The following is a 25007-nucleotide window of genomic DNA, read 5'->3' as shown; positions in this document are numbered from 1 at the left end:
CTTCTCGCTGTCCAAGTGTCCGAGTTTTGCTTCGGCTGAATCTTCCTACCAAGGAAACAAAGATATCGTCATGCTCTCGTTTTAGTTGAGAGATTGAGCGATGATTACAACATGTTCCCAGGGTGTCTAAATGAGAGAAAGTGTATGTATGTTTCTGCCCTCGAGCCCGGAAGACTCTGCTTATTATTATCAATCCGAACGGGTAGCGAGGGGATTGATGGCGAAAATGGCGATTGCGCGTTGTCGATCGACGAGAAAGGTTTGCTGAGACAATTGCACCGTCTATTTTCCAAATACACAAAAGAACCTGCCCAACACAAGGCGACGAAAAGAACGAGAATTGGTCGAGTGGCAGACAGTAAGAATCCGCAATCACCAGCGACAAATTAGAACAGAATGAGCGGACGCTGTTGGATGGAAACTAGAAGTCGCGCAATGTATCCGGATGGGTTGCTGTGGTTGTTGTTGTTGTGGTCGAGATGGATGGAGCTGAGAAGGAGGAGGAGAAGGGACAGACAACACGACCAGGTCAAGGGAGAAAATGGCTGGTTGGGTGTGGCAGAGGGAGAGCAGCCAGACGAGATGGGGCGGAGAAAGGAAAGTCTGACGGACTGGCAGGTGGTCTTTGCCTAAACCTACTTGAGCTTTAGTGGGTTCGGTTTGGCGGCCAGCCGTCAAATCCGTGCCGTGCCTCCCACTAGCCGTCCACTCGCAGTAACAGTGACAATGGCAGAAAGGAGCAACGGAATAAAGGCAAAGGAGACAGACTGTAGAGGTCAGCCACTGTAGCCACTGTAGCCACTGCTGGGAAGTGCTTACGCCGGGAAGTGCTTGCCTGCATACGGCGTACATAGAAGCATGGCAACAAAAGTTCATAGCTCCCAACAGGCATGCATGGCCGACTTCTAAACCGCCCCACCGTAAAGTAGCAGCAGCCCACCATAGATCTGGACACGCGTATCACAGGCAAGCAGGCATACATCATCCAAACGAGACCGACCAGACTGCGAGACACACGGCCGTCCCTCGCTTGCGAATAGCCTCACCACGACCAATTGCTGCCCTTTCCGTTGCCTGCCTCCCCCGTCCAGCAGCCATGGCGTCCTTGCGCGACCGCCAAATCGCTTCTCTGCGCAAGATCCTGAACCTCAACGAGCTCGTGCCCAAGCAAGAAGACGAGCCCGCCAACCATGCGAACGGCGCCATCGCTCCCGCCGGTCCCATCCTGACCGCCGAGGGCGAGCCCATCTGGAAGGTGCTTGTCTTTGACGACCTCGGCCGCGATGTCATCAGCAGCGTGCTGAGGGTGAGCGATCTCCGCTCCATGGGTGTCACCATGCATTTGTAGGTTCTCTCCCTCCTCCATCTTGACGTCGGCCGGCCTGGCATGGGTGTCGCTTTGGCTAAGACGGGCCGCCGTTCGCAGACACATCAACACCAACCGCCACCCCATACCCGACGTTCCCGCCATCTACCTCGTCGAGCCGAGCCCCAAAAACTTGGAGGGCATCACCAACGACCTGCAACGGGGACTGTACACCCCCGCCTACATCAACTTCACCTCCTCCATACCGAGACCCCTGCTCGAAGACTTTGCCGCCCAGACCGCCGCCACCGAGACCTCCGAGCACATTGCGCAGCTTTTCGACCAGTACCTCAACTTCATCGTGTCCGAGCCCGACCTGTTCAGCCTGGGCATGCAGAAGGAGAACACATATTGGGCCCTGAACAGCGCCAAGACAAAAGACGAACAGCTGGACCATGTGGTGGATAGGATCGTGAGCGGTCTTTTTAGTGTTGTCGTCACCATGGGCGTCATTCCCATAATAAGATGCCCCAAGGGCGCCGCGGCCGAGATGATTGCCGGCAAGCTGGACCGCAAGCTTCGCGACCACATCCTCAACTCCAAAGACAACCTGTTCTCGTCGAGCACCCGCCCGTCCTCGTCGGCCGGCACCCCCACCTCCCGGCCGGTGCTCATCCTCCTGGACCGCAACGTCGACCTAAACCCCATGCTTTCTCACTCCTGGACCTACCAATCGCTGGTCCACGACGTGCTGAACATGAAGCTAAACCGCATCACTATCGAGACGCCGGTGGAAGAGGGGAACCCCGCCAAGGGGACTACGAAGAAGGCCTACGACCTGACGGCGACCGATTTCTTCTGGGAGAAGAACGCGGCCTTGCCCTTCCCCCAAGTCGCCGAAGACATCGACGCCGAGCTGACGCGGTACAAGGACGACGCGGCCGAGATCACCAAGAAGACGGGCGCCCACTCCATAGAAGACCTCCAGAACGACACAGGCGCAAGCGCACACCACCTCAAGGCCGCCATCACCCTCTTGCCCGAGCTCCGGGAGAGGAAGAACGTGCTCGACATGCACATGAATATCCTCGCCGCCCTCCTCACGGGCATCAAGAACCGCCAGCTCGACAACTACTTCCAGATGGAGGAGGATGTCATGAAGCAGACCAAGGCCCAGGTGCTGCAGGCCATCAAGGACGAGGACAAGGGCAACGAGCCCCTCGACAAGCTGCGCCTCTTCATCATCTGGTTCCTGAGCACCGAGCAAGAAGTCAGCAGGGCCGAGTGGACCCAATTCGAAGAGGCCCTGAAGGCGGTTGGCGTCGACACCACTTCTCTTGCCTACGTTCGACAGTAAGTGGTTTCTGCCTGCCCTTCTACTTTCACGTGGTGGTTGCTAACATGAATGACTAGGGTTCGCGCGACGACCAAGATGACGCAGCTGACGACCATCAACAACACCACAGCGCCTGCGTCCCAACAAGGCTCCGACCTGTTTGGGCGCTTCTCGAATCTCTCCTCGCGACTCACGGACCGAGTGAAAGATGCCGGCGTCACGCTGCCGGGCGGCTTTAACCTGGACTCCCTGAGCGGCGCGCTCAAGACGCTGATCCCCGTCAACCGGGACTTCACGCTGACCAAGATCGTCGAGTCCATCATGGACCCCACGACGGCGTCGACGTCGGCCCTGGCCAAGACGGAGGGCTACATGTTCTTCGACCCGCGGAGCGCCAACGCGCGCGGCACCATGCCGCCGCCCAGCGCGCTGCGGTCGGGCGGCGGGGCCGGCGGCGGCGGCGGCGGCGGCAGCACGCCGGGCGGCCTGCCGGGGATGCAGGGGCCGGGCGGCATGGCGCCGAGCTTCGGGCAGCGGCGGCAGGGCTACACGGACGCCATCGTCTTCGTGGTGGGCGGCGGCAGCATGGACGAGTACGGCAACCTGCAGGAGTGGATCGCGCGCACCGCCAACGAGCGCGCCAGGAAGCGCGCCATCTACGGCGCCACCGAGATCATGAACGCGACCGAGTTCGTCGAGGGGCCGCTGCGCAGCTTGGGCGAGGAGGTGGGCAGTTAGTTAGTGCCAGGCAGTTACAGCGACGAGCGATGAATTGATATCCCGAACTCACGGCACTGGTCTTGCCAGCATTCTCTCGTGCTGTATGAAAGTCTTCTGGTTGCCGCGTCACTGTCTAATGGGCAAGCGCTCTAATCCATACTTCGTAGTCTTTTTTCTTCCATCAAGATATCATTACTCCACTAGATGGGTGGAAACTACTTTCGATATATGAATCCTATCAGGGGGTCAAGATTCCCACACCTCCAATCCCAACCTATCACCTTATCCAAACCTACGAGCCCTCCTGGTAAGACTGCTCATGGGCCTCGCCATGGTGCAGATCCACCTTCCGCCCGATGCCGTAAATGCGAAAATGCTCGTCGCTGATAGGCGTCTCCCCAGAGTCGCCCTGCGCGGGGCGGGTAAAGTTGCGCGCCGTCTCGACGGGCAGCGCGTGCTCATCCTGCCACTCGATCAGGGGTCTCGAGGTTGGCGTTCTGCCAGGAGCCGTGCCGAGATCACGAATAGGAGAATATTGACGGACGTCAACACCCAAATCGTACGTCTCGCGGGCGAATTCTGCCACGTGTTGGGGAATGCCGTACTCTCCCAGCAGTGACACCTCTGACTGGTTAGTTTCTTCGCATGTCACGTTGGTAGCCTAGAGATGTTTCGTCTTGTCGGTAGCATTGACTTGACTTTGTCATGGGAGAAAAGAGTAGAAGTAGTGAAAGAGGCAGATGGGCACCTAGGTGAACGGGTTCTCATTCCAATCCCCGGCATCAACCAACCTGAAGACCTAAGAGTTCTTTCTGACTTTCTACAGTATCAGTTAGATATCAGCAACAGATTTGATTTTCAGAACGACTTCCTCAACAAGCGGGAGATTGTAAGACGCATCCAAGCATGCCACTTTCATCACATCATGGAGCCTGATCGGTTTAACGAAATAATAAAAGAATTGGCGGGTGGACAGGAAATGGGCCAAAGAAACTTAAGGCAGGAAGAGCGGCAAACTGATACGAATGGAGCACATGGTAGGCTGGGGGTACGCTCTTCATCCTAGCACATCATGGGCAAAAAGTCGTTTTTACCTGAAGCATGCAGTGATCAGCACCACTATCACTGTTTGGTGGCCCATTTGGCTGAGCATCATGGTGTACTAAAGCTGTGTAAATTTCAAAAGTACGTAAATTGGTTATAACGATCGCAAGCCGATCCAGGCACTGGTCATATGCCACATATTTTGGCCCCTTCGTTGTGCGTCATCTTCTGGCTCGGCCGTAAGGATGCTGTAATATACTCTTATATATTTGTGTACGAGGGCCGTCGTCATTTGCAGACATCGATGGTGTCGTTGCTCTCTAAGTACGTCAGACTAGGCAGAAACCAGATCATCCGTTCTCTCCGCTGCCTTGTTGATGTCAAGTTTCCACCAATGTCAAGTGGTGTCTAAACCTCTTGGCAAGCTCTGGCTCCGTAGCCAGCGAAGTCAATGGCTAATATACATGACCCTGACCCTGCCAGGCGATGCTATTAGCTCGGGGATCTGGCAAGGGACGAGATCTTGACCGTCACCCTGTGAGCATCACATTTTGCATACCCCGCAAGATGTCAGTGGCAGCCCGTGAAAAGGGGGGATGGCACTCAATTTAAACTACATCCATATTCCAAACACGGAATTTGACTGGTAGACGTAAATTGCACGGGCACTCGGCAATGCTTGCCAGCAGGTTCAGATATGCCGTGAGCTAAACTTTGCGGCTAAAGTCGAACGCCAAGATCCGGGGTATTCGACCATGCCCACGGGGGCAAAGATATTTCTATGTATATATATACATAGAAGTGAGCTGCTAGGCGACATGAAGGAATCGTCTTCCTCTCCGCGGACCCAGAAGGACTCATCTACAAATACTGTCAAGGATCATATACTCCTCTTGTCAAACAACCAACCAGCCTATCCACCATGAAGCTTACCTCCCTCGTAGTCGCGGCCACGTCGCTGGTCACGGGCGTCCTCGGCGCCCCATCGGGCCTTGGCCACATCAGCGACGTGATGGCGCGTCAGGGATACACCTTCTCGTCGTGGTCGGAGGGCGGCATCAACTACCGCTGCAACAACGGCCCCGGCGGATCCTACACGGTAGACTGGTCCGGCCCGGGTGGGTTCGTCTGCGGGAAGGGATGGGGCCGAGGAGGCGCGAGGTAGGTTGAGTCCAGTCATTTGTTCTCTTTTTGGTTTATTCATTCGATCTCGGTATTGCCATCTCCCCGAAGAGACAAGGTTGTCGCCCTTCTTGTGATGACACGATACTTACCGCCGCCCCCCCTCAGATCTGTCCAGTACAGCGGCACGTACAAGCCGCAGGGCGCGGGCTACCTGGCGCTTTACGGGTGGACGCGGAACCCGCTGATCGAGTACTACGTGGTGGACGCGCACGGGGACCTGGCGCCCAACGAGGTGTGGACGGAGAAGGGCAACTTCACGTCGGACGGGGGCACGTACACGGTCTACACGTCGACGCGGGTCAACCAGCCGAGCATCGTGGGCACGGCGACGTTCCAGCAGTTCTGGTCGGTCCGCACGTCCGAGCAGCGCGTCGGCGGCACCATCACCACCGGCAACCACTACGCCGAGTGGGCCCGCCGCGGCATGAACCTCGGCCAGCACGACTACATGATCCTCGCCACCGAGGGCTACACCAGCAAGGGCAAGCAGAGCAGCGGCTCCTCCAGCATCACCGTGTCGTGAGGCGGAAGAGGGGATTGGTGGAACAAGCTCGGCAGTTGGGATGGGGGGGCTTGAAAAGGGGCTCTGGCTATGTGGAGAGAGAAGGGAGAAAAGAGAGAGAGTCGCACGGGGATTCTGTTGTCGTACTGCTGATCAATTGTCGTTCCTGTAAATCAATTACAGTTTGCCTCCTGACTTCATGTTGCTGGGCTCATGTCACACACGAGCTTGGCTTGTAAGCTCGCTAAACCCCGCCGCGTCAGCAGCCGCCGAGGCGGTCAGCTCTTTGTGTTGGTCTCCTTACTTCCTGCTTCTTCGATGCAGCGCTCGTATGAGCCCAATTCTCAATTGGCCTGCCGGCAGTTTTCCTTTTGGTTGATGGCCTCCCGCCGGTACAGATGTAGATGAGAAGCTAATGCATTTCTTCCGTGAAAAGCAAAGAACGGCACTCTCTACCCCAATCACAACCATAACGTATTGCGTCAGCTGGCCGTATCTTGCCTCGGAGGTCTCTCCACTGTCTCGCAGATACCTTCCAGTTTCCCCGAACTGCCTAGCAAAACGCCTTTCTGAAGGCAAGCCTCTTTGGTTTGGTCATCGACAATCAACAAAAGAGTTCTTATGATCTACTTTCAGGACTATTCTTGCACGAAGTTTAGACAATACCCCAAGAACGAATTGATTTTGCTCCGAGCAACAGCCTTCTGATCCGGAAGAGGAGCTTTCGTTTGCACCACCTCCGTCATGGATCTCCCGGCACTCCGTAATGCAATCCGCACCACGCCCATCGTGGACAACCACGCCCACCCGCTTCTTAAGAACAGTACGGACCGGTCTTTCCTGTCCATAGCCACGGAGGCCCATGGGGATGCGCTGAAAGACTCCTGGTCTAGCCTGGCCCACATCCGCGCCGTGAAGCAGCTGGCGGAACATCTGGACTGCGAACCGTCCTGGGCCTCAGTAGAGACGGCTATGAAAGCCAAGCGCTCTCTGCAGGAGCCGGGGTCGGACGGCTGGACTGGCCATTGCATGGAGGGCATCGAGACCACCCTGCTCGATGACGGGCTGGACGACAGCGGCGAGACGCACGACTACGGCTGGCACGACCAGTTCGTCACGGGCAAGTGCAAGCGCATCGTGCGCATCGAGGCCATCGCCGCGCCCATGATCCGGGCCTGCGTCGCCGACATGAAGGAGCACACGCCACGCAGCATCGTCGCCGCCGTGGTGAGCTGCTTCACGCGCGAGATCGAGCGGTGCCTCGCCGACCCCGAAGTCGTCGGCTTCAAGTCCATCATCTGCTACCGCGGCGGGCTCGACGTGCCCGGCATCCAGCAGGTGCGGATGGACGACGCCGAAGCCGAAATGGGCGGCATCGTCGAGGCGGGGGCGGAAAGGTTCGCCCGGCTCCAGCACCGCGCGCTGAACCACGTGCTCGTGCACACCACGGCGAGGCTGATCGCCGAAACGGGCGGCAAGAAGCCCATCCAGTTCCATACGGGCCTGGGCGACAACGACATCACGCTGACCAAGTCGTCGCCGTCCCACCTCCAGGCCTTTATCGCCGACCACCCCACCGTGCCCATTGTGATCCTGCACGCCGGCTACCCTTGGACCCGGGAGGCCGGTTATCTTGCCGCCATGTATCCCAACGTCTACGCCGACATTGGCGAGGTGTTTCCCTTCATCAGCCGCCAGGGACAGGAGTCCGTGGTGAAGCAGATCCTCGAGCTGTGCCCCTGGTCCAAGATCCTTTGGAGCACGGATGGGCACTGGTTCCCAGAGACATATCTGCTGGCCGTGGTTCAGATGCGAGAGATTCTTGAGACTGTAAGATATCCCCTTCAAGCAGTCGACTAAATATGATAGATCTAACGAAGAACAGACTCTCTGCGACATGGTCCGCATGGGAGATTTGAATGAACTGCAGGCTATCCGGCTAGTGCAGGACGTTCTGTTTGCCAACTCCAAGAAACTTTACCAACTGCAGACGGAGACCACACTAGCCAGCCCAGAGTCACTGATGAAAGAGCAATCCTCCCAGAGCGCACTAATCCCCTCGAGATCGAAGGACGCGGCGACATCATCCACATGCACATCCAAGGGTGCAACGACTCGATCCAAGCAAGACATCGCCAACATCCTGCGCGAGGCCAAGAACAAGTGGCTCCGGCTGGTGTGGGTCGACTACACGGCCAGCACGCGCTGCCGCGTGATCCCCGTCGGAAAGGCCATCGAGGCGCTCGAGGGCGGCGGGTCCTGGAGCAACACCATGGCCGCCTTCGGCCTGCTGCAGAACGACATGCCGATCCCGCAGATCACGGCGACGGGCATGTACGCGCTCGAGGTGGACTGGGCCTCGCTGCGCGCGGGCCCCGCGCCGGGCCACCTGAGCTGCTTCAGCGAGTTCCGCGAGCCCGACGACGGCGCCGAGACGCTGCTGTGCCCGCGCACGCTGCTGCGCCGCGTCGTAGCCGACGCCCGGGCGTCCCAGGGGCTCGCCTTCCTCCTGGGCTTCGAGATCGAGTTCGTCGTCATGGAGCGCAACGCTGACCCCGACCCGGACAAGTACCGGCCCCTGCAGACCGACGGCCACGCCTGGGCCATGGCGCGCGCGCTGGCCGACACGGGCCGCCCCGGCGCCTTCGCCTCGGTCCTCGAGACCGATATCGCCGCCGCCCTCGACGCCGCCGGCATCGCCATCGAGCAGTACCACGCCGAGAGCGCGCCGGGGCAGTACGAGGTGGTGCTGTCGCCGCTGGCGCCGCTGGCGGCCTGCGACGCCCTGGTGCACGCGCGGCAGATCATCGAGGCGGCGGCGGCGCGCGCCGGGTTCCGCGTCACGCTGCACCCGAAGCCGTTCGCGCAGCTGGTGGGCACGGCGTCGCACGTGCACCTGTCGCTCACCTCGTCCTCCTCGTCCTCCCCGCAAGGCGGCGGCGACGCACCCCCGGAGGTCTACGAGCCCTTCTACGCGGGCATCCTGCGCCACTTCGCCGCCGTCGTCGCCTTCACGTACAGCCACCCGGCCAGCTACGAGCGCATGGTCGACTCGTACTGGGCGGGCGGGCGCTGGGTCATGTGGGGCCGGCAGAACAAGGAGGCGCCGCTGCGGCAGTGCGCCGGCAGCCACTGGGAGATGAAGTGCCTCGACGGGCTGGCCAACCCGTACTTCGCCGTCGCCGCCGTCCTGGCGGCGGGCACGCTGGGCGTCGCGACGAAAGAGCCCATGGTCTGGAAGGACTGCGCGGCCGACGCGGCCAAGCTGTCCCCCGAGCAGCGCCTCGCGCTGGGCATCACCGACATGTTCCCGGCCAGCCTCGACGAGGCCCTCGCCGCGCTGCAGGCCGACAAGGCCCTCATCGCGCAGCTGGGCTCGCCCGAGTTCGTGCAGCGCTACGTCGACGTCAAGAAGGCCGAGATCGGGTTCCTGAGTCAGCTGGGCGAGCGCGAGCGGCGGCAGTGGATCATGGAGCGATACTAAATAAATAAAAAAGGGTTGAGTTCGTCGGGAATGTCCGTTTCCACGGGCGTAAACTGTAGTATTCGAGAAGTTGCAAAGAATGCATTACCCGCACAAGCGGCGCGGCTCTTGCCTCGGTAGGATGTGAACTGTAACCAACAACCTCATCTGAACGCTCCAGGCTACTTTCCCCTCCCGGCAATTAAAAGTAACGTTAAGGCTCTCCTCGTTCCGTAGCCGATCTATTGATTGCCGTGGTGACTAGTGATTGCAGTAGCGTCGCGAAAAGGAGGCCTATGGTTCGACCATGTCGTTCAACTCATGAGCTCATAGAAAAACTTGTGTGACAAGGCCCGCGCAATGATTTGCTATGACGGGTCACATGGCAGTGGTGAAGTCTGAGTTTTCGAAGGAAAAAAGTACAGTAAGTTTGACATTAGTCTAAGAAACATATACATGCTAATTGCTCCCAAGACTCGAATTCGTCTTTCTACCGACGGGCGCGAGTCATGGATCACGACATTCTTATTCCCCCTTACCGCCTCTTGGCCTCTAGGGCCCGGACTCCCACGCCGCACATCATCTCATCGAGACCAGATAAACACCCGGAACAAGCTTTGCTTTTCATCCGACCTGGCGCCCAGCCAGCCCGCGCCCTTTCGTCCTGAGTTCGTCCGAACCTCGGCAAATCACAGCTCGGAAAACGGGCTCTACGACTTCCACGACTGGCCCGTGGCGGGGTTGCGGTACCAGTTCTCGACGGGGTCGCCGAGGCAGGCGCCCATGGTGACGAGCTGGTAGCCCAGCCCGCGCGCCGTGTCGATGAGGTACTGCGCGAGCTCGTCGACGGTGCGCTCGTGGATGTCGTGCTCCAGGCTGACGAAGGAGGCCGTCTTGGGGTCCGCGCCGCCGAGCGCGCCCGCGTAGATCTGCCGCGCCCGGTCGTAGTCGCCCTGCCAGTCCAGCGTGTCGACGTTGTAGTCGGCCACGTGGTAGCCGAAGCGGCCCAGGTCGCCCATGCAGCCCGCGTCGCACGACGTGTAGGGCGGCCGCAGGTACGTCGGCACAAGCCCCAGCACCTGCGCGAGCGCGGCCTCGTTGTTCTCGACCTCGGCGCGGCGCTGCTCCGTCGTCAGCGTCATGAGGTCCGCGTGCGTCCAGGTGTGGGAGCCGATGTGGTGGCCGGCGGCGTGCATGCGGCGCAGCGTGGCGGGCATGCCCGTGGACTCGTCGGTGATGACGCCGTTGCCGTTGCTGCCCACGATGAAAAACGTCGCCGGCACGTTGTTCTTCTCCAGGATGTCCAGCAGCTTCGGCGTGTACGGGCTCGGCCCGTCGTCGAACGTGATGGCCACCATGTTGGGTAGGTTGCACGTCGTGATGTCGACGCCGTAGGGCAGGCTGCCCAGCTGCGGCCGCGGCATCGTGCTCGGGTCGGCGCGCGGCGTGACCCCGGGCGACGAAGTGGCGGGGGGACTGCGGGAGCGCCAGGCCGCTCGCTTGCGGGACGGCTGCTGCCAGGAGCAGGGGGCAGAGGACAGACGGGAAGGAATACATGGTTTGTGGGAGCTACTGTAGCTTTTGTATGATGTGGGCAGGGGACAAGGAATACGAAGAAAGAGGAGATGTTCGTGGGTAGCGAGAGAAGTTATCGTTAACGGCAATGGAAGACAGGGAAGACGGTGAGACTCTGCTGGTAGTGGCAGCTTGTTCCAGTGAGAGGCAGGAAGCGATGATATTTATACATTTATAGGACTTCCGTCGTAAATCCCGTGTCGACCAGCTCGACGTGAGTAAACCTGGGCCGCCGGCGCTGACGCTTGCGAAGATGAGTTGATGGTGGTGACATGGGGGAGTTGGCTAGCTCGGCCAACAACTTATACAGCAACCTGCATGTTCGTCCATCGCGCATATGGGCATGCAGCGACGAGTCGCCGCTCTGGATCAGACCATGACAGGACCCCTATGGACGTCTGCTGCCGATCGCGGCATAGTTCAACTGATCTCGCGGAAGATAGGACTAATAGCACGGGTCCGATATAAGGGTCTGACGTAGACCAAGCTCGTATTTCCTCAACGCATCCTTCCGCCGAGATCAGCTTATCTCACTGGCAACGATTATGCGGGGAAGAAAAAAGCAATGTTTTGTTGACTGCCTGGAGGGCGAGCTGCGAGCTGAAGGAGGGATGCTTGGCAGCCAGCCCGGTAGGCGTATGGGCGTCGGTATCCATGGCAAAGACTTGCGGATCACTTCCCGGTGTGTAGATGGCTGAAGCTACCGGCCAGGTGGATCATCCGTCAACAAGATGTGCCGAGTCGGGCGGGTGCAGAGCCAATATGCAGAGTGCATGGAGGATGGCCAGTACGTGTTGGCGGCTGCAGCACTTGCAGCTCTCCTTCCGATGCGGGCAGGCAGTCAGTAGCAAGTCGGCGTGTCGAGCGAGTTGACCCGTTCAGTAGGTAGGTTTCTTGGATCGAGCTCCCTGGAGAATCTGGATCAACCTGCCACACCTTATTTTCATGGCTTGACGCTTGACTCAATAGTGTGCTGTAGGTGCGGATTAGGGGGGAGGTGGGGTTTAACCACCGAACGCCAACCCGTTCGTATGTTTTTCTTCCTAGCTGCAGGTCATTTGCCCACGAGCCGGTTTGTTTGTCGTACAGGCCGATATGAGGCTGCGCCATGATCGGCCGTTGGGTGGAGGGAGAGCAATTACTCGGGGCGGCGTTGCGAGTAAGGACGAGAACAGACTAGCTAGGCCGAGCTGCAACGTCGTGAACCTGAGGAGCCCAGATTCAGACTCGGCACATAATGAACGCACCGCGGAAAGACAGCAATGAGCGGTCAGCGATTGGAAGTTGCAACAATCGTGGGATGTACGGAGTACTCGTTGCTTGTTGTTGGTCGCTAAGACAATGCACCGTCCTTCGCGAATCTGCACGAGTCTGGGGAAAAGCGCCGTCCAACCCCACGGCAGCCCGGGTACTTCCATTGTTCACCGGGTGGTATGAGTCTGGTATTGTTGGATGTTTGCCCAGAAATGTGGCTGCAGGCGGAATCTAAGACAGGCAATGATATGATAGAATGGACGTCTTGGCGGCGAATGGGGCTGACAGCGACAACAAAAATAACATACCATCTTACTACCCAGACAGCTAATGACGTAGCGTAACAAACCTCGTGGGTGACTCAATGTTGACGATACGGCAGTCCCCTGGGAAACCTGGCCCGTCAGCTGAGTCAATGGAAACAAGGTCGTTTCCTCGGATGTCAACCGATCGAGGTGATATGTAGCCGGCCATGGCTCTGCGGCGGGGTGTGGAATGGGTACAATGCGGCACGAAAAAAACTGAATTCAAGCAGAGGGCATGCACTGCGTTGGTCAAGGGTCGGCATCTCGTTTGGTCTTTTGGTTCTTTTGTTCTGGTTGCCCATGAGATGAACTCGTACATAGATATTTGCGCATAGTCTAGTCGAAGGTGGTCTTCTTTCCTTCAGCCTTGACCATGCCACCAGTAAGGTAGTTCGCGACCTGCTCGTCGCCGTAGACCTTCTTGGGCACCACTCGCGCCGGCTCTCTCCTGGGCGGTTTTGAATCATCATAGGGCGCCTTGTCGCCACCTTCCGGCCGCTTGGCTCTGGGTGCTTGCTGGTCCCTCGGCCGATCCTTTCCGTACCGTTTCTTGTATCGGAGCTGGTCATCCTCCGCAAACTCGACCTTCAGCTGCCGGCCGTGGAGCCGGTTGACCCACCACTTGCGAGTCTTGAACTTCTTCTCTTGCGGCTCCTCTGCATCCTCTCCTTTGGACTCCTTGAAGTCGTCCTCCGTCTCGATTTCCTCCTTGATGCGCACGAAGCCCTTGACGCCCCAGTCGGCCGCCTCGGCCTCCTTGAACTTGACCCAGCCGTAGCCCTTGCATTTGCCCGTGTCCTCGAACGTAGCCACCTTGACCCAGTCGATCTCGCCGCACTTGTCGAAGTTGTGGCGGAGGTCGTCCTCGGTCGTCTGGAACCCGAGGTTGCCCACGTAGATCTTGCGGCTGGGGGCGCTCTTCTTGGCGGCGGCGGCCGCGTCGCCCTTGGCACCGGCGGCGCCCTCGGCGTCGCCGTCGGCGGGGGCGTCCTCGGCCTTCTTCTCGGGCCGGCCCTCGAAGCTCGTCGCGCTCTTGATCAGGACGTTGCGGCCGTTCAGCTCCGTCTCGGTGAGCGAGAGCGCCGCGACGGCGGCCGCCTCGGTGTCGAAGTCGACGTAGGCGAAGCCGCGGTTCTGGGGGCCGGCCGGCCGGGGGCCGCGGGGCGGAGGCGCGTTCTTGCTCGTCGGCAGGTTGACGCGTGTGATGTTCTCCTCCTTGATGGCGCCGCCCGAGTTGTCCACGATCCACTTGAAGAGGTCGACCCTCGTCATGGAGAAGGCCAGGTTGCCTATCCACACGCCCCATTCGGAGCGGTTGGACTTCTTCTCGCCCTTGGCGGCCTTGCCGCCCTTGCCCGAGGGCACCTCGAGGCCATCGTCGGGCTCGGCTTCGTCGTCGCTGTTAGGCTTGACGGGCAGCGGCTTGCCCTTCTTGAGGAGACGTTTCGCTTTCTTGGAGGGCGGTTCGGGGAGTTGCAGGTCGACTTCGATCTGGTCGATTTGCGACTTGCGCTTCTTGGACGGGGAGGTGGGGGCCGTCGAGTCGGGCTCTGGGGAAGAAGAGTCGGAAGACGAATCTCTGGGCGCCATGTCGAGGGATTTCAGCAGATTCCGTCGAAAAGAATGCAATTGAAAGATGCGGCTGTTCTGCTATCAGTTACAGCGTGCTCGACTGGCGAGTGGCAGGAAGTTTAGGCGCTTTCCAAAATTTCACTGGGGCTGATTAGATAACGCTTTAGCAGTGCTCATGCAGCATTTGGGGCTCCACCATTCGACCAATCACCACAGCTGCGGGTCTGCCCCTGAGCTTTTGAGTAGAAGCCTCCTATTCGGAGCGCAATTCGTGTTCAAAGGTCTTGTCATTTGTCCTATGGACTCGAGATTCATATTTTGGTAGGTAACGAAGTCCTGTAGTTTGGCTTACGAAAATACATCGCAACCACTTGCAACTCGTCGAACCATCCTTTGGTATCGGTCATTTGGGTTGACCCCTTTGATGACCTTAACTCATTCTCCATTGATGAGTCCGGTCGTTCCTAAATGCTGGTAGGTATACATTTTCCTAAGTAGTTAACCAAAACCTCCGGCCCCCTCTTACTTCTGCTGCTCCCAACCCTCGTCCTCCCGGCTCACCACAATCTCGTCCACCGTGCCGACGCGCTCCCGCACGATCTGCTCCCCGTTGACGAGGTCGTTCTCGTCCGCGCGGCGACCGGCCTCGTCCGCGTCGCGCGCAATGCCCGCGGCGACGTGGCGGCGCACCAGCCGCGCGCGGGCGACGGCGAAGTCGACGTCGACGAACCAGCGCTGGTCCACGAGGCGCGCGGCGGCGCGCCAGGGGTCGCGGTCGAGGGCGAGGTAGTTGCCCTCGAGGACGACGACGCGGTGGGCGGGCCGGATGGCGATGTCGTCGGGCTTGGGGTCCTTGACGGCGTGGTCGAACGAGGGCGCGCGGATCGGGCCGGTCCCCGAAACCAGGGGCTCCCGCAGCGCCCGGATCAGCCGCAGGTACGCGCCCCCGTCGAAGGTGAACTCGGCGCCCCGCCGCGCGTGCGCCCGCGCCGGGTCCGGCATCGACGACAGCTGCGCCCGCGTCAGGTGGTAGCCGTCCATGGGCACGAAGGCCGCCACCGGCCCCTCCGCCGCGGCGCGCTCCGGGTGCTGCGTCGCGTGCCGCGCGTTGAGCCGGTCGGCTACGATCTGCGAGAGGGTGGTCTTGCCTGTGTCACGTGGGCTGGTAAGTAAGAACAACTCGAGTAAAGCTGGGCGGCACCCCCGTGTGCAGGTGGTGTCTTGTATTTGCCCCTTGTTGGCCCTCCCGAGCGGCAAGGCTGGCTCGCGGCAGAGGACGAACTGAACCTAGGGCTGGAGAAAGTGACGTACCGGAGCCGGGGATGCCAGCTATGGCGATTACTGCAATTTCACATTAGATATTTGCTTGTTTCAATTTACAAGAATGCTTCCCTCGTCCATTGTTTTCCTTGCCATGTAGCACAAGCAAGCAAAGTCTGGGCCGAACTCACAATAGCGTTGGTCCTCGGCGGTCTTCTGGAAACCCTCCCAGGCCTTGTCTACTAAACGCGTAACCTGCTCTTCCATCCTGGGCGGTCTCGATCCAACCGCCAAAAAGATTACAATATAGATAACAGAGATATAGTATAAGTGAAAAGAGACGAAAACGCAGCTTGGGAAAAGTAGGGTATGTATGTCCCCTTTGGCGTAGTTGATAGTTCTGGTCTGTTTCAACCAGCTCAGTGCTGCTACACACGCCTGCCCCTCACCCCGATGGCCCAACCCCACCAGACGGACCGCGGTGATGTCAATTTCGTCGCCATCTAATAAGCATCGTCTCCGTCTCGCCTTGAGAGCAGCTTTACCCACAGTCACGCGACAGTAGTCCATTTATTCTTCTTGCTCCCTCTTTTTTTTCTCCATGCGAAAAAAGACCAGACGACAGGCGCGCGAGCAGGAATTACAACATAAATCCCAATCGATGTGACTTGAACCTACATCATCAAAGCTCCACCCGCCGCGTTCAATTGACCTACCACACAACACCACCACCAAAATGTCCGACATCGAATCGGACCTCTTCGCCATCAATCTAGACGACGCCGAAGCCGGCGCCAGTGCTACGGCCACGGACCCGACCCCGGCAGCAGACCGGACGGGCCAGACCGAGGAGGAGTTCCAGGCCGTGCGGAAAGCGTACAGGGTCAAGGTCGAAGACGGCGATGTGAGTTCTTCTATCGTGGGTTTTTTGGGGGGACCCGCGCCCCTCGCCGATACAACAACCCCCGCGCGCCCGCGCATTGCCCAGATCGCGGCTAGCCAGCGCATCAACGTCTTTTTTCCCATTACCACCCCCTCCCTGCTCCCCCATTCCCCAAAGTGACTCATCGATCCCTGGCCAAAATCACAAGCAAGTAATTCATGCATTGACTCGTCGTGGAAGATATGGAAAACCGTCCAGTTGCCGTTGGCGCGCCCGCCCACCAAGCTCGAATCCCAGGCGCTGCTGCATGCCGTCGAGGAGCTGTATTTCTTCCGCAGGTTTGAGGAAGGCGCCGACTTCGCGCGCAGGGCGCTCGGCAACCAAGATGTCGAGGAGGGGTCCTGGTTAGATGCCGATACGCGCCGGTTGCTCACGCATTACGAGTCCAGGTGCCGGGAGAGGTCAGCCGAGGTGAAGAGCAGTTAGAACAGGTAGCAATAGAGAACTTGGCGCTTGGCGAATTGACTCGATGCCCCCCCAACAGATTATGCATAGTTGTGAGATACATGGCATGTGAGTAGACAGAGAAAACGGGATCGGTTTTTAGCAGAGATGTGAGTAGAGTCAACATTACTGAGTGTCTAAGTTCTATGTGTGTCTAATTGCAGTGTGAAGATCAAAAGTCGGTGGTGTGTTCAAGGACAGTGACCCCAACATGTCGCTTTCCACCGCAAACCGTTCCATCGGTGGGTATTTGTAAACCAAGTAACGCCAAAAACTTTTTCTTTCGTGGAATCAGATCCGTTGAAACGCCTTCGCCAAATGCACAGTCGTCTATCGTGGTATTCTTTATTCGAGGGGGATGTCACCGGCGAAATGCCTGCGCATGTGATGCGGGGTGATATCAGCGGCAGCGGGCCATGGCTCTACGCCATCATCAGCTGGCCGCTCTGCTCGCGCTCGCGCTCCTCGGCAAAAAGCCCGCCGGCTCATGGCGAGCACGCACTCGAAGCCCTCCTTGCCCTTGACGGCGTTCTCGCGGAAGCGGGTGACGAGCGCGTCCTCGATGTTGTTCTTGATGCGCTGCCAGCCGCCGCAGAGCGCCGTGATGCGGGCGTCCTGGGTGAACTGGGTCTGCTTGCCGTTGAGGGGCTTGTAGACGACCGTCTCCTGGACGTTGATGAGGTGGTTCATCGTCAGGTTGTGCGACACCATGGTGACCGTCTTCTCGGCCGGGTTGACGTACGACGTCTCAAAGACCTGGCTGGTGTCGGTGCTGCCCAGCAGGTTGGCGAGCCATTTGGGGGCCGATTGTTGGCACGTGATGAGGCGTTCGGTGCGCAGAATGCCGGTTTCGGGGTCGACGGTGCGGTTGAGGGTGTCGACGGCGATGACGTGCGCCGACTTGTCGTTCCAGGGGCCGTACTTTTGCCAGTTGGCAATCGACACCTCCTCCCACGAGTAGTTGTAGGTGACCGAGTTGGAAAAGACCTTCATCTTGGCGACTTTGGGTGTTCGATGTGGTAATCCGAGAAGAACTCGAATAGAGCCCGGTTGAGAAAAACAAAACCGATCGGGTGCGAGTCGTTCAGACTCTGTCGGGGTTGTCTTTGTTGTGGTGACTGGTTGAGGTCTTTCGGAGATCCGGAAGACGCGGTGGTGTTGGTATGCTTTTCGCTTTCGCTTTCTTGCGCTGAAGATTCAATGCAGGGAGAAAGTGAGTCAAGCAAGGAATGAGCCCCAGTCTTGTCTATTGCCGAAAATAGAAATAGTGGGAAAACAACGAGAAATGATTTGGGAGAGGAATCAAGAGAAAACCGTCGCTCCGTCTAGCCAGTCGTGTTTGTTGTTGGTATATAATGAATGTGGTATTGGCGATGAGAAAGAGAAAAAAGTTCCAATTCCAATTTGAAGGTTAATGGAGAGCAGTGGCAGGGGGGGTGTCTTTGGGCGAGGAGGCACTAGCAGGCTAGACTGGAGAAATTTGGAAGGCTTTGCGGGTTTTGCGGGCTTTATCGTCGCCCAGCGATAACGCTTGGAGCCAGCCAGGGCCCGGAACCAGCGCGGTCCCTGTAGCAGGCCCAGCAAGGCCCAGCGACTTTTGCCCAGCGGTCTGGTAACAATACTTGGGGGTGCTTGGTAGGCAGGTAGGGCAATCACAATCACTTTACCCGAAAAATTCAGTTGGAGGCCGACCGTTGTGGGTGGCATGGCCCAGCCCGTGATTGGCCCGCGTGCGGTAAAAACCGGAGAGCTGAGACGGCCTCAGGCTGAGCTGGGCCTAGCTTGCCACCTCTCGCTCCTCGTTTACTGCTCGTTTTCTGCTCGTTCCCTAGGTATCCCTTGCAGCGATGCCCTTGGCTTGTGATTCGCCGCCCATCCGGTTTCCCCGTGCCACCGAGCCCTTTCTCGACCGCGCCGATGACGGAAATCTGGAGCACAAGAGATCTCCTCGGCTCTTTGCTCGCCCTTCTGCTTCCATCGAAGGGCCCGGATCTGATAATCGTCAGCCTTGCCCTATTGGATTGGATCATCAGGGTCTTCTGAAATCGCCGTCCGATTACTCGCTCACTAGCCGTCGTCTCCAGTAATCCAGGCGAGAGATGATGGCTTATGACACACATGCTGGAAGTCGAGGCTTCACAGCTACAGTACCTTTGCGACCGTAGCTTTTGACTTTCCACAAATCCGCCTGCTCGCGTGACCGTCGCCAAAACGATAGTCAAACGGTGACGTTGCTGTAATACATCTTGCACCCACCGCCATCTTGTTTGGATGCTGGATTTCGACGGCCAACTTCCACCATCCGCGGAGGCATGACAGCAATGAGCTAAGCAAACCGCAACCGCCATGAGATACCTACCAGCTAGTCCGCTACGTTTAGTACGCGGTTTCGCACGTGATAACTATCTGTCATGCTAGTAGGATAAGCGAATACGATATGTCTACCTATCGTTTTCCTGCGCAGTCTACAAGTTAGGCGGAAAGCATAATGGCCGCTTCCTGTGATGCATGCTTTGATGTGGCTGCCTCAAAAAGCTAAATTGGCCCCGACTGGAATTGAACCACGGTCGCACCTCGGTAGAGAAGGTCGCAAAAAAACTAACCAAGAACGAATTGCACTTCCTTTCTAAAATGAAGAGACGATTGATCGTCTCGTATCATCTACAAAAAGAAATTGCCCACTACTGGAATCGAACCAGTGATCTCATCATGTCGTTGGCCGTATCCCGAGGGGATGACGTTTTACTACTAGTGATGCGCTTTACCACTAAGCCAAGCGGGCCTGAATTATGGACAGCGTCCAAAATCTGTGATGCAAGATTTTGCTGTTATCGAACAATAAGATGAATTGGCTGGACACGGAATGTGGGACCAGCACTGACTGAGTATGTAGGCTTGGTCATCATCTTCCACTCTACTATAGAATCCAGCGTTGAATCCAACTTACAAGGCATTGTTACTTATTTCCATCCTGTACATGAAGTAGTGCATTTACGCAAACGACTGCTCAGCTACATGCTAGGCAATTCAGCCACGCAATCTCCTGTAGAGGGGTTGCTGGCGTGCCACGATCTTTGGCGAACACGGTTCGACCAGGGCGCACGTACAAAATGCGCAGTTCATTTTGTTTTCCCTCATGGGCACTTTCTTTGCTACTGTCATTGGCGCAGCAGAGGATAGTTGCGGCTTGACCCTCGATTTGTTGATGATTTGGGCATGCATGAATGAAACCACACTGCCGTGATGGTCTTCAACCCGCTGGCTTCCGTGAGACCGTCGTGCCGTGAAGCTTCCAGGATTCTTCTTGTAGTGACATGATCAAAGCCGAACTCGACAGATCAAATGAGGCGTTAATTTAGCGAACTGGCGATGTCGTATATGCCTGGCACACTGGCTTCATCTGTCGATGAGCGCGGCCCTGAGATCAGCAGGTTGCAAGCAAACCTGTTGCCGGAGCAGCAACACATTGGCCGTCCGCTGATTAGATAGAATCTTATAGGTAGAAGGCAGAAGGCAGACTCATGGATATGGTGGGAATGGGATTTGACCAGGGGTTTGCATGATGCAATCTTCGTCTGGTGTGAGTTGGATCATTTCATTTCTGTAGCTAAAACACATATTTCCAGGTCTTCTAGAATCCATTTGGTATCTAATGTTATAAATATAAAAGCAAGACGAAGCCTTCTCCAATGGACTGTCGATATTATTGTAGTGTCGGAACTTAGCTTTAATCAAGCCTGACAGCATGTATCATATCTATTCCTTAAGAAGTTACTCAGAGAATAGCTTGACGGTCCCATGATTAATAGTCAGGGCAGTCGCCAGGGCTAAAGACAGGATAAGTTCTGTTTCTCATTTGCCATACCACTAGGCATGTGGCCTATGCCGCCTCGGTCACCCTCTGGCAGGCTCTTCGAACATGAGGTGTTTAGTGGCCAGGCCAAGATCAGCCAAAATGGTTAACAACACATGGATGGCCATCTGAGAACCTGCGATGGCCAGAGGTTATAGCAAGGTTCGAACGTTCGATTTTCAGCATTACCAACGCTTGGAAAACCTGGAGTGTATTTAATAACAAACTTTAGTGCCCCTTTTGCCATGGGATTCATCAAGCCCGCCCAGAACAGTTCGAATCGAATTTTCTATTGTTCAGCAGACGTAATATAATGTTATTAATTTCTTGCTATACTGAAACCTGTCAAGAAGCCCCTAGTTCTAACTGCCCATTCGTCTTCCTTTTCTTGAGCACCCTGATTTTGTTGCACTGAACACCTTTGGTCGAAAAAAAACGAACAATGAGCCGGCAACCGACGATGACACCTAGACAGAGAACGGAAGAAAGCTGGGCGATGAGACCAGCCACGAACAAGGCGTTCCGGGAAACAAGCGCAGCCACCAAAAGAGACAGTATGGTGTGAACCCCTTCCTCCCTTTCAGGCCACCAACAAATCCCCAACAGCTGCGAAACCCCTTTTTGCTGACGGAAAGGAGGTGACGCTTGAGGAATCCGCCCTTACCCTCTCCGTTAAGAATCCCAAGTACATACACTCTAGGTCTCATGATCTTGTTCGGCTCGTCTTCGTTTACTGCACCGTTACTGATAGGTCTCTTTCTAAAGGGCGTATGCTTAATCAACACGAATACAGTTTTGTTCACGATCTTTTTTACTTACTCTTTGATGCTGCTTTAGTATATTCTATTGCTTGAGCAGCTGTGCTATTTGACATCCTTTATCCTTTTGATCTTATATCTGCCTATTCCATGCGCAAGGTGATGTCATTAGGTCTTCCTATCAACATCTCATTACAAGACCAGGCCGTGATGATTTCCAAAGTCAAGGTCGTCGCCGACCTCGCTGCCTCAAACCGTACCCCAACTTCATATGTAGAGCTGGGCGGCCCCTTCATGGCCAAGAATGCAAACCTTATGCCCTACGTCACCCACCATGGATAAGCGATGCCGAGAACTACATAGACACCACTGCATGCAATGCATGCTCTAGTCACTGGCTTTGCCATTATAATAGGCGATAAATCGCCGAGTTTCCATCAATCATGTGGCAAGCCCCGTCATTCCAGGTGACATAGTATAGTGGTCAGTACAACACGTTGTGGTCTAGTGCCATAACTGTTCCGTGTAGACCCCGGTTCGATTCCGGGTGTCGCCATTCTTTTTGCCTTTTTGTCAAATATTGTTTCTCTGTACGATTCTCCTGTCTCGAAACTCGTTTGCGCCGAAGGTCCTGTCTTGGTGGTGCCGCCTGTTTGGATTTCATGGCATGATTGAGACTGCCATGGCCTGCAGACGTTGCACTCGACATGTGATTGTTGAAGACGTGTATTAGAATAAAGCAGGAACAACACAGTCTTGATTGGCCGCAGTCTTCGAACTATGCAAGACCCTCCCTACCTAAGCCGAGATCCCCTCCTCTCTCTCAATCTGCTCGACACCCGGACACCACTTATCCTGCACCTCCCGATCGAGGCTCAGGCCGTAGACGTCGGTGGGCCACCACTCGCCCCAACTGGTGAGGAACAGCCGGTCCGGGTCCGTGGGCAGGTCCCCGTCGCGCACGGCGAGCGCGGCCAGGATGCTGCGGGCGCCCGTCGGCACGTCCTTGGCGTCCGGGTGCTTGGGGTCGGGCCCCTGCTGGCCGGGCTTCACGTACCGCGGCAGGCCGGTCCCGGGGATCATGCCGGGCGACACGGCGACGACGGTGCACCCGGTCGGCTGCAGGGCGCGCTGCCACCAGTGCGCCCCCAGCAGCTGCGTGAACTTGGTCGCCGAGTACACGCTGCGCTCGGACGTGGGGTGGCGCTTGTTGTCTTCGTCTAGATGGCCTGGGTTCGAGTCAGCAGGAGGACTCAGGAGGAGGGAGCAGCAATCGATTGCGACTGGGCCGTTGATTGATGGGTTTGTTGGACTGGGAAAAGGCGACTTACTAGTATCGGTGACGCCCCGGATGGCGCCGGACGACACGACCACGATGCGCGAGCCCGAGGCCTCGAGCTTCGGTCGCAGCAGATGCGTCAGGTAGTGTTGAGCTGAACAGAAAAGCTCGTCAGCGAACGGAAGGCGGAAATTGCACCTGCACACCCAGGGCCCAGCTCGACGCGACGAACCGGCCGCTCGCGCCGCTACGTACACAGATGGTTGACCAGATACGAATCGCTCCAGCGCGAGGGGCCCGGGCCGGGCGCGTCGTCCTGGCGGGCCATGGCGGCGTTGAGCAGCAGGTAGTCGATGGGATCGTCGCCGTCCTGCTGCAGCTTCTGCAGGACCTGGCGCGCGAAGGCCTTGACGGTGGCCAGGTCGGCCAGCTCCAGCGGCAGCACGGTCAGGCTGTGGCGGGCGCCGTCGTACTGCAGGGCGTCGTAGGCGGCCTGGGCGCGCGGCGCGTCCCGCGCGCCGAGGATGAACTTGTAGGGCTGCGGCTGGGCGAGGAGCTGCTTGACGAGCTCGAAGCCCTGCGGCGAAGCGAAGGAGGGGAGGTCAGTTTTGCGGTGGACGGATGGTTCAGGGGGAGGGGGCGAGAGGCAAAACGTACCAGGCCGGATGTGGCACCCGTCGCGACGATGGTCTTGGCTGCGTTCGTCATGGTTTGTGTGGTTGAGCTGTTTGGGTCCTCGACGGGATTCCGAATCAATCGGGCGGATGTAGCCTTTATATCCCCTTACACGGGTATTTCATCATAGATATCGAGCAATCACGATGACTAACTACGTGCAGCGCGACGACATTTGTAAGCGCGCCCAGCCGGAGATAGCACTTTGTGACGGAATTAGTGGTGGATTTCAGGAGGCGGCGCATTGCTATTGCTGCCTGTTGTTTCTCTAGTCTTTTCCGAACATGCGAACTTGCGAACTTCCGAGAGAGAAGACAATTCGGTGCGTAATAAAGCGTGGAAAATATAGGCGCATTCCTGACGCTGGATAATCCACGGGCCTTCTGTCTACTTAGCTTCAAGGTGTACATATAGTCTTTTGCGCTGGTCACCATCCATTCCCACAAGCTGCCCGCATTACTTCGACTTGGCGGCGACATCACATGAGGGACAGGCATAAACCAGTAGAGATACGATCCTGGAACATGAATATGGAAGTTGACGGCATCTCGTGGTCGACATCGGCTAACTATTTTGTCGGCGGGGTTGTTGGCGGGGTCGGCCCAAGATGGGTGCAAGCCACATGCACCACTCAGAACTCCCCGACTGTGTAATCTACCACGATGGCCTTCTCTATCAATGGGCCATTGGTTTTGACAAAGTTCTGGTGAACCGGATCGGTCTTGACGTAGTAGTCCCTGTCCTCCGGCGTCTCGAAATGCATGACGAACGCGTATTGAATCCCGTCCTATATAACATCGGTAAGGGTTTGGCCACGAAGAACTGCAACCACCGGCGACTCAAGGGCGGGGACACGAACCTGTAAGCCCTCGGGGGAGTTATCTTTCCCACCGGTCAAGGAGGTGATGTAGGGCTTATTGGATTGAGGATGCATGCATGTCTCTTTCAGCGATAATATGTGTGCGCAAGCCTGAACGGCGTAGGCGAGGTTCGCGTTAGTGTGCGCCCGGCCATGGAAAAACAAGACCAATGAACGACAGCCTAGGCAACTGACCTTGGACACAGCTTCCGGACTTGTGCCATCCTTGAAGCGAAACTGCACGATGTGAACCACTGTCATGTTATTATATGGTGCTGTTGGGGCACAATAGTTTGGTGATGATATTGTCCTCGAAGTGGCCTGTACGATTTGGTAATGGTTGAAAAGATTGATGAGCAGAGGCCTACGTAATTGAATTGGCCGTCCGGGCCGGTCCACCAACTCCCTCCCGCCACTTGCTTGCGGCCCTGGCGATTTTCAACTTTCGACTTTCGACTTCAAATGTGGCAGGCCGCTTTCCAAGAGATGACGGTGGCTGTCCCGCCATTTGCTTCTCGTCCGAAATGCATGCTTTGCCTCTGCATGCACATCAGCTGCGGTGACCTGCAAACAGGGCTTCCGATACGAGACTGTGGCCTGCTATTTACAGGTCGGCTCTAGCGGTAGACCAACAGTTAGTGGCAGGGCCCGACTGGGTTATCCTAGCGACGCCG

General features: G+C 57.2%; 12 protein-coding genes across 12 annotated transcripts; 5 read left to right on the top strand and 7 right to left on the bottom strand.

Moving 5' to 3' along the window:
* Nucleotides 1-1096: 1096 nt before the first annotated feature.
* PG998_012965 (Sec1-like protein) lies at nt 1097-3380 on the top strand (the record flags this gene model as incomplete). Its single annotated transcript, XM_066879781.1, has 3 exons — nt 1097-1344; nt 1427-2659; nt 2720-3380. 3 exons carry the CDS (start codon nt 1097-1099, stop codon nt 3378-3380), a joined length of 2142 nt encoding a protein of 713 aa, XP_066726165.1.
* A 274-nt stretch (nt 3381-3654) lies between these two features.
* PG998_012964 (uncharacterized protein) lies at nt 3655-4423 on the bottom strand (the record flags this gene model as incomplete). The annotated part of the gene is made up of 2 exons (XM_066879780.1): nt 3655-3990; nt 4415-4423. 2 exons carry the CDS (start codon nt 4421-4423, stop codon nt 3655-3657), a joined length of 345 nt encoding a protein of 114 aa, XP_066726164.1.
* A 905-nt stretch (nt 4424-5328) lies between these two features.
* Nucleotides 5329-6114, top strand: PG998_012963 (uncharacterized protein; the record flags this gene model as incomplete). Its single annotated transcript, XM_066879779.1, has 2 exons — nt 5329-5567; nt 5697-6114. 2 exons carry the CDS (start codon nt 5329-5331, stop codon nt 6112-6114), a joined length of 657 nt encoding a protein of 218 aa, XP_066726163.1.
* Nucleotides 6115-6837: 723 nt separating this feature from the next.
* PG998_012962 (extracellular developmental signal biosynthesis protein) lies at nt 6838-9577 on the top strand (the record flags this gene model as incomplete). Its single annotated transcript, XM_066879778.1, has 2 exons — nt 6838-7923; nt 7979-9577. The coding sequence occupies 2 exons, from the start codon at nt 6838-6840 to the stop codon at nt 9575-9577; spliced, it is 2685 nt and encodes an 894-aa protein (XP_066726162.1).
* Nucleotides 9578-10266: 689 nt separating this feature from the next.
* PG998_012961 (uncharacterized protein) lies at nt 10267-10980 on the bottom strand (the record flags this gene model as incomplete). The annotated part of the gene is made up of 1 exon (XM_066879777.1): nt 10267-10980. One exon carries the CDS (start codon nt 10978-10980, stop codon nt 10267-10269), a length of 714 nt encoding a protein of 237 aa, XP_066726161.1.
* A 2046-nt stretch (nt 10981-13026) lies between these two features.
* PG998_012960 (uncharacterized protein) lies at nt 13027-14280 on the bottom strand (the record flags this gene model as incomplete). Its single annotated transcript, XM_066879776.1, has 1 exon — nt 13027-14280. The coding sequence occupies one exon, from the start codon at nt 14278-14280 to the stop codon at nt 13027-13029; it is 1254 nt and encodes a 417-aa protein (XP_066726160.1).
* A 504-nt stretch (nt 14281-14784) lies between these two features.
* On the bottom strand, nt 14785-15789 carry PG998_012959 (uncharacterized protein; the record flags this gene model as incomplete). The annotated part of the gene is made up of 3 exons (XM_066879775.1): nt 14785-15410; nt 15574-15603; nt 15714-15789. The coding sequence occupies 3 exons, from the start codon at nt 15787-15789 to the stop codon at nt 14785-14787; spliced, it is 732 nt and encodes a 243-aa protein (XP_066726159.1).
* Nucleotides 15790-16258: 469 nt separating this feature from the next.
* On the top strand, nt 16259-16891 carry PG998_012958 (uncharacterized protein; the record flags this gene model as incomplete). The annotated part of the gene is made up of 2 exons (XM_066879774.1): nt 16259-16426; nt 16646-16891. The coding sequence occupies 2 exons, from the start codon at nt 16259-16261 to the stop codon at nt 16889-16891; spliced, it is 414 nt and encodes a 137-aa protein (XP_066726158.1).
* A 363-nt stretch (nt 16892-17254) lies between these two features.
* Nucleotides 17255-17902, bottom strand: PG998_012957 (MSF1; the record flags this gene model as incomplete). The annotated part of the gene is made up of 1 exon (XM_066879773.1): nt 17255-17902. One exon carries the CDS (start codon nt 17900-17902, stop codon nt 17255-17257), a length of 648 nt encoding a protein of 215 aa, XP_066726157.1.
* A 3768-nt stretch (nt 17903-21670) lies between these two features.
* Nucleotides 21671-21862, top strand: PG998_012956 (uncharacterized protein; the record flags this gene model as incomplete). Its single annotated transcript, XM_066879772.1, has 1 exon — nt 21671-21862. One exon carries the CDS (start codon nt 21671-21673, stop codon nt 21860-21862), a length of 192 nt encoding a protein of 63 aa, XP_066726156.1.
* Nucleotides 21863-22318: 456 nt separating this feature from the next.
* PG998_012955 (uncharacterized protein) lies at nt 22319-23507 on the bottom strand (the record flags this gene model as incomplete). Its single annotated transcript, XM_066879771.1, has 4 exons — nt 22319-22749; nt 22852-22953; nt 23055-23376; nt 23457-23507. 4 exons carry the CDS (start codon nt 23505-23507, stop codon nt 22319-22321), a joined length of 906 nt encoding a protein of 301 aa, XP_066726155.1.
* Nucleotides 23508-24105: 598 nt separating this feature from the next.
* PG998_012954 (uncharacterized protein) lies at nt 24106-24594 on the bottom strand (the record flags this gene model as incomplete). The annotated part of the gene is made up of 2 exons (XM_066879770.1): nt 24106-24261; nt 24529-24594. The coding sequence occupies 2 exons, from the start codon at nt 24592-24594 to the stop codon at nt 24106-24108; spliced, it is 222 nt and encodes a 73-aa protein (XP_066726154.1).
* Between the last annotated feature and the right edge of the window lie 413 nt (nt 24595-25007).

Source organism: Apiospora kogelbergensis, assembly GCF_038363985.1.
Source record: "Apiospora kogelbergensis strain CBS 113332 chromosome Unknown utg000008l_segment0_segment0, whole genome shotgun sequence".
NCBI classification, from domain to species: Eukaryota; Fungi; Ascomycota; class Sordariomycetes; order Amphisphaeriales; family Apiosporaceae; genus Apiospora; species Apiospora kogelbergensis.
Note: the sequence above shows the minus strand (reverse complement) of the source record. Positions and strands in the feature narration are given on the sequence as shown.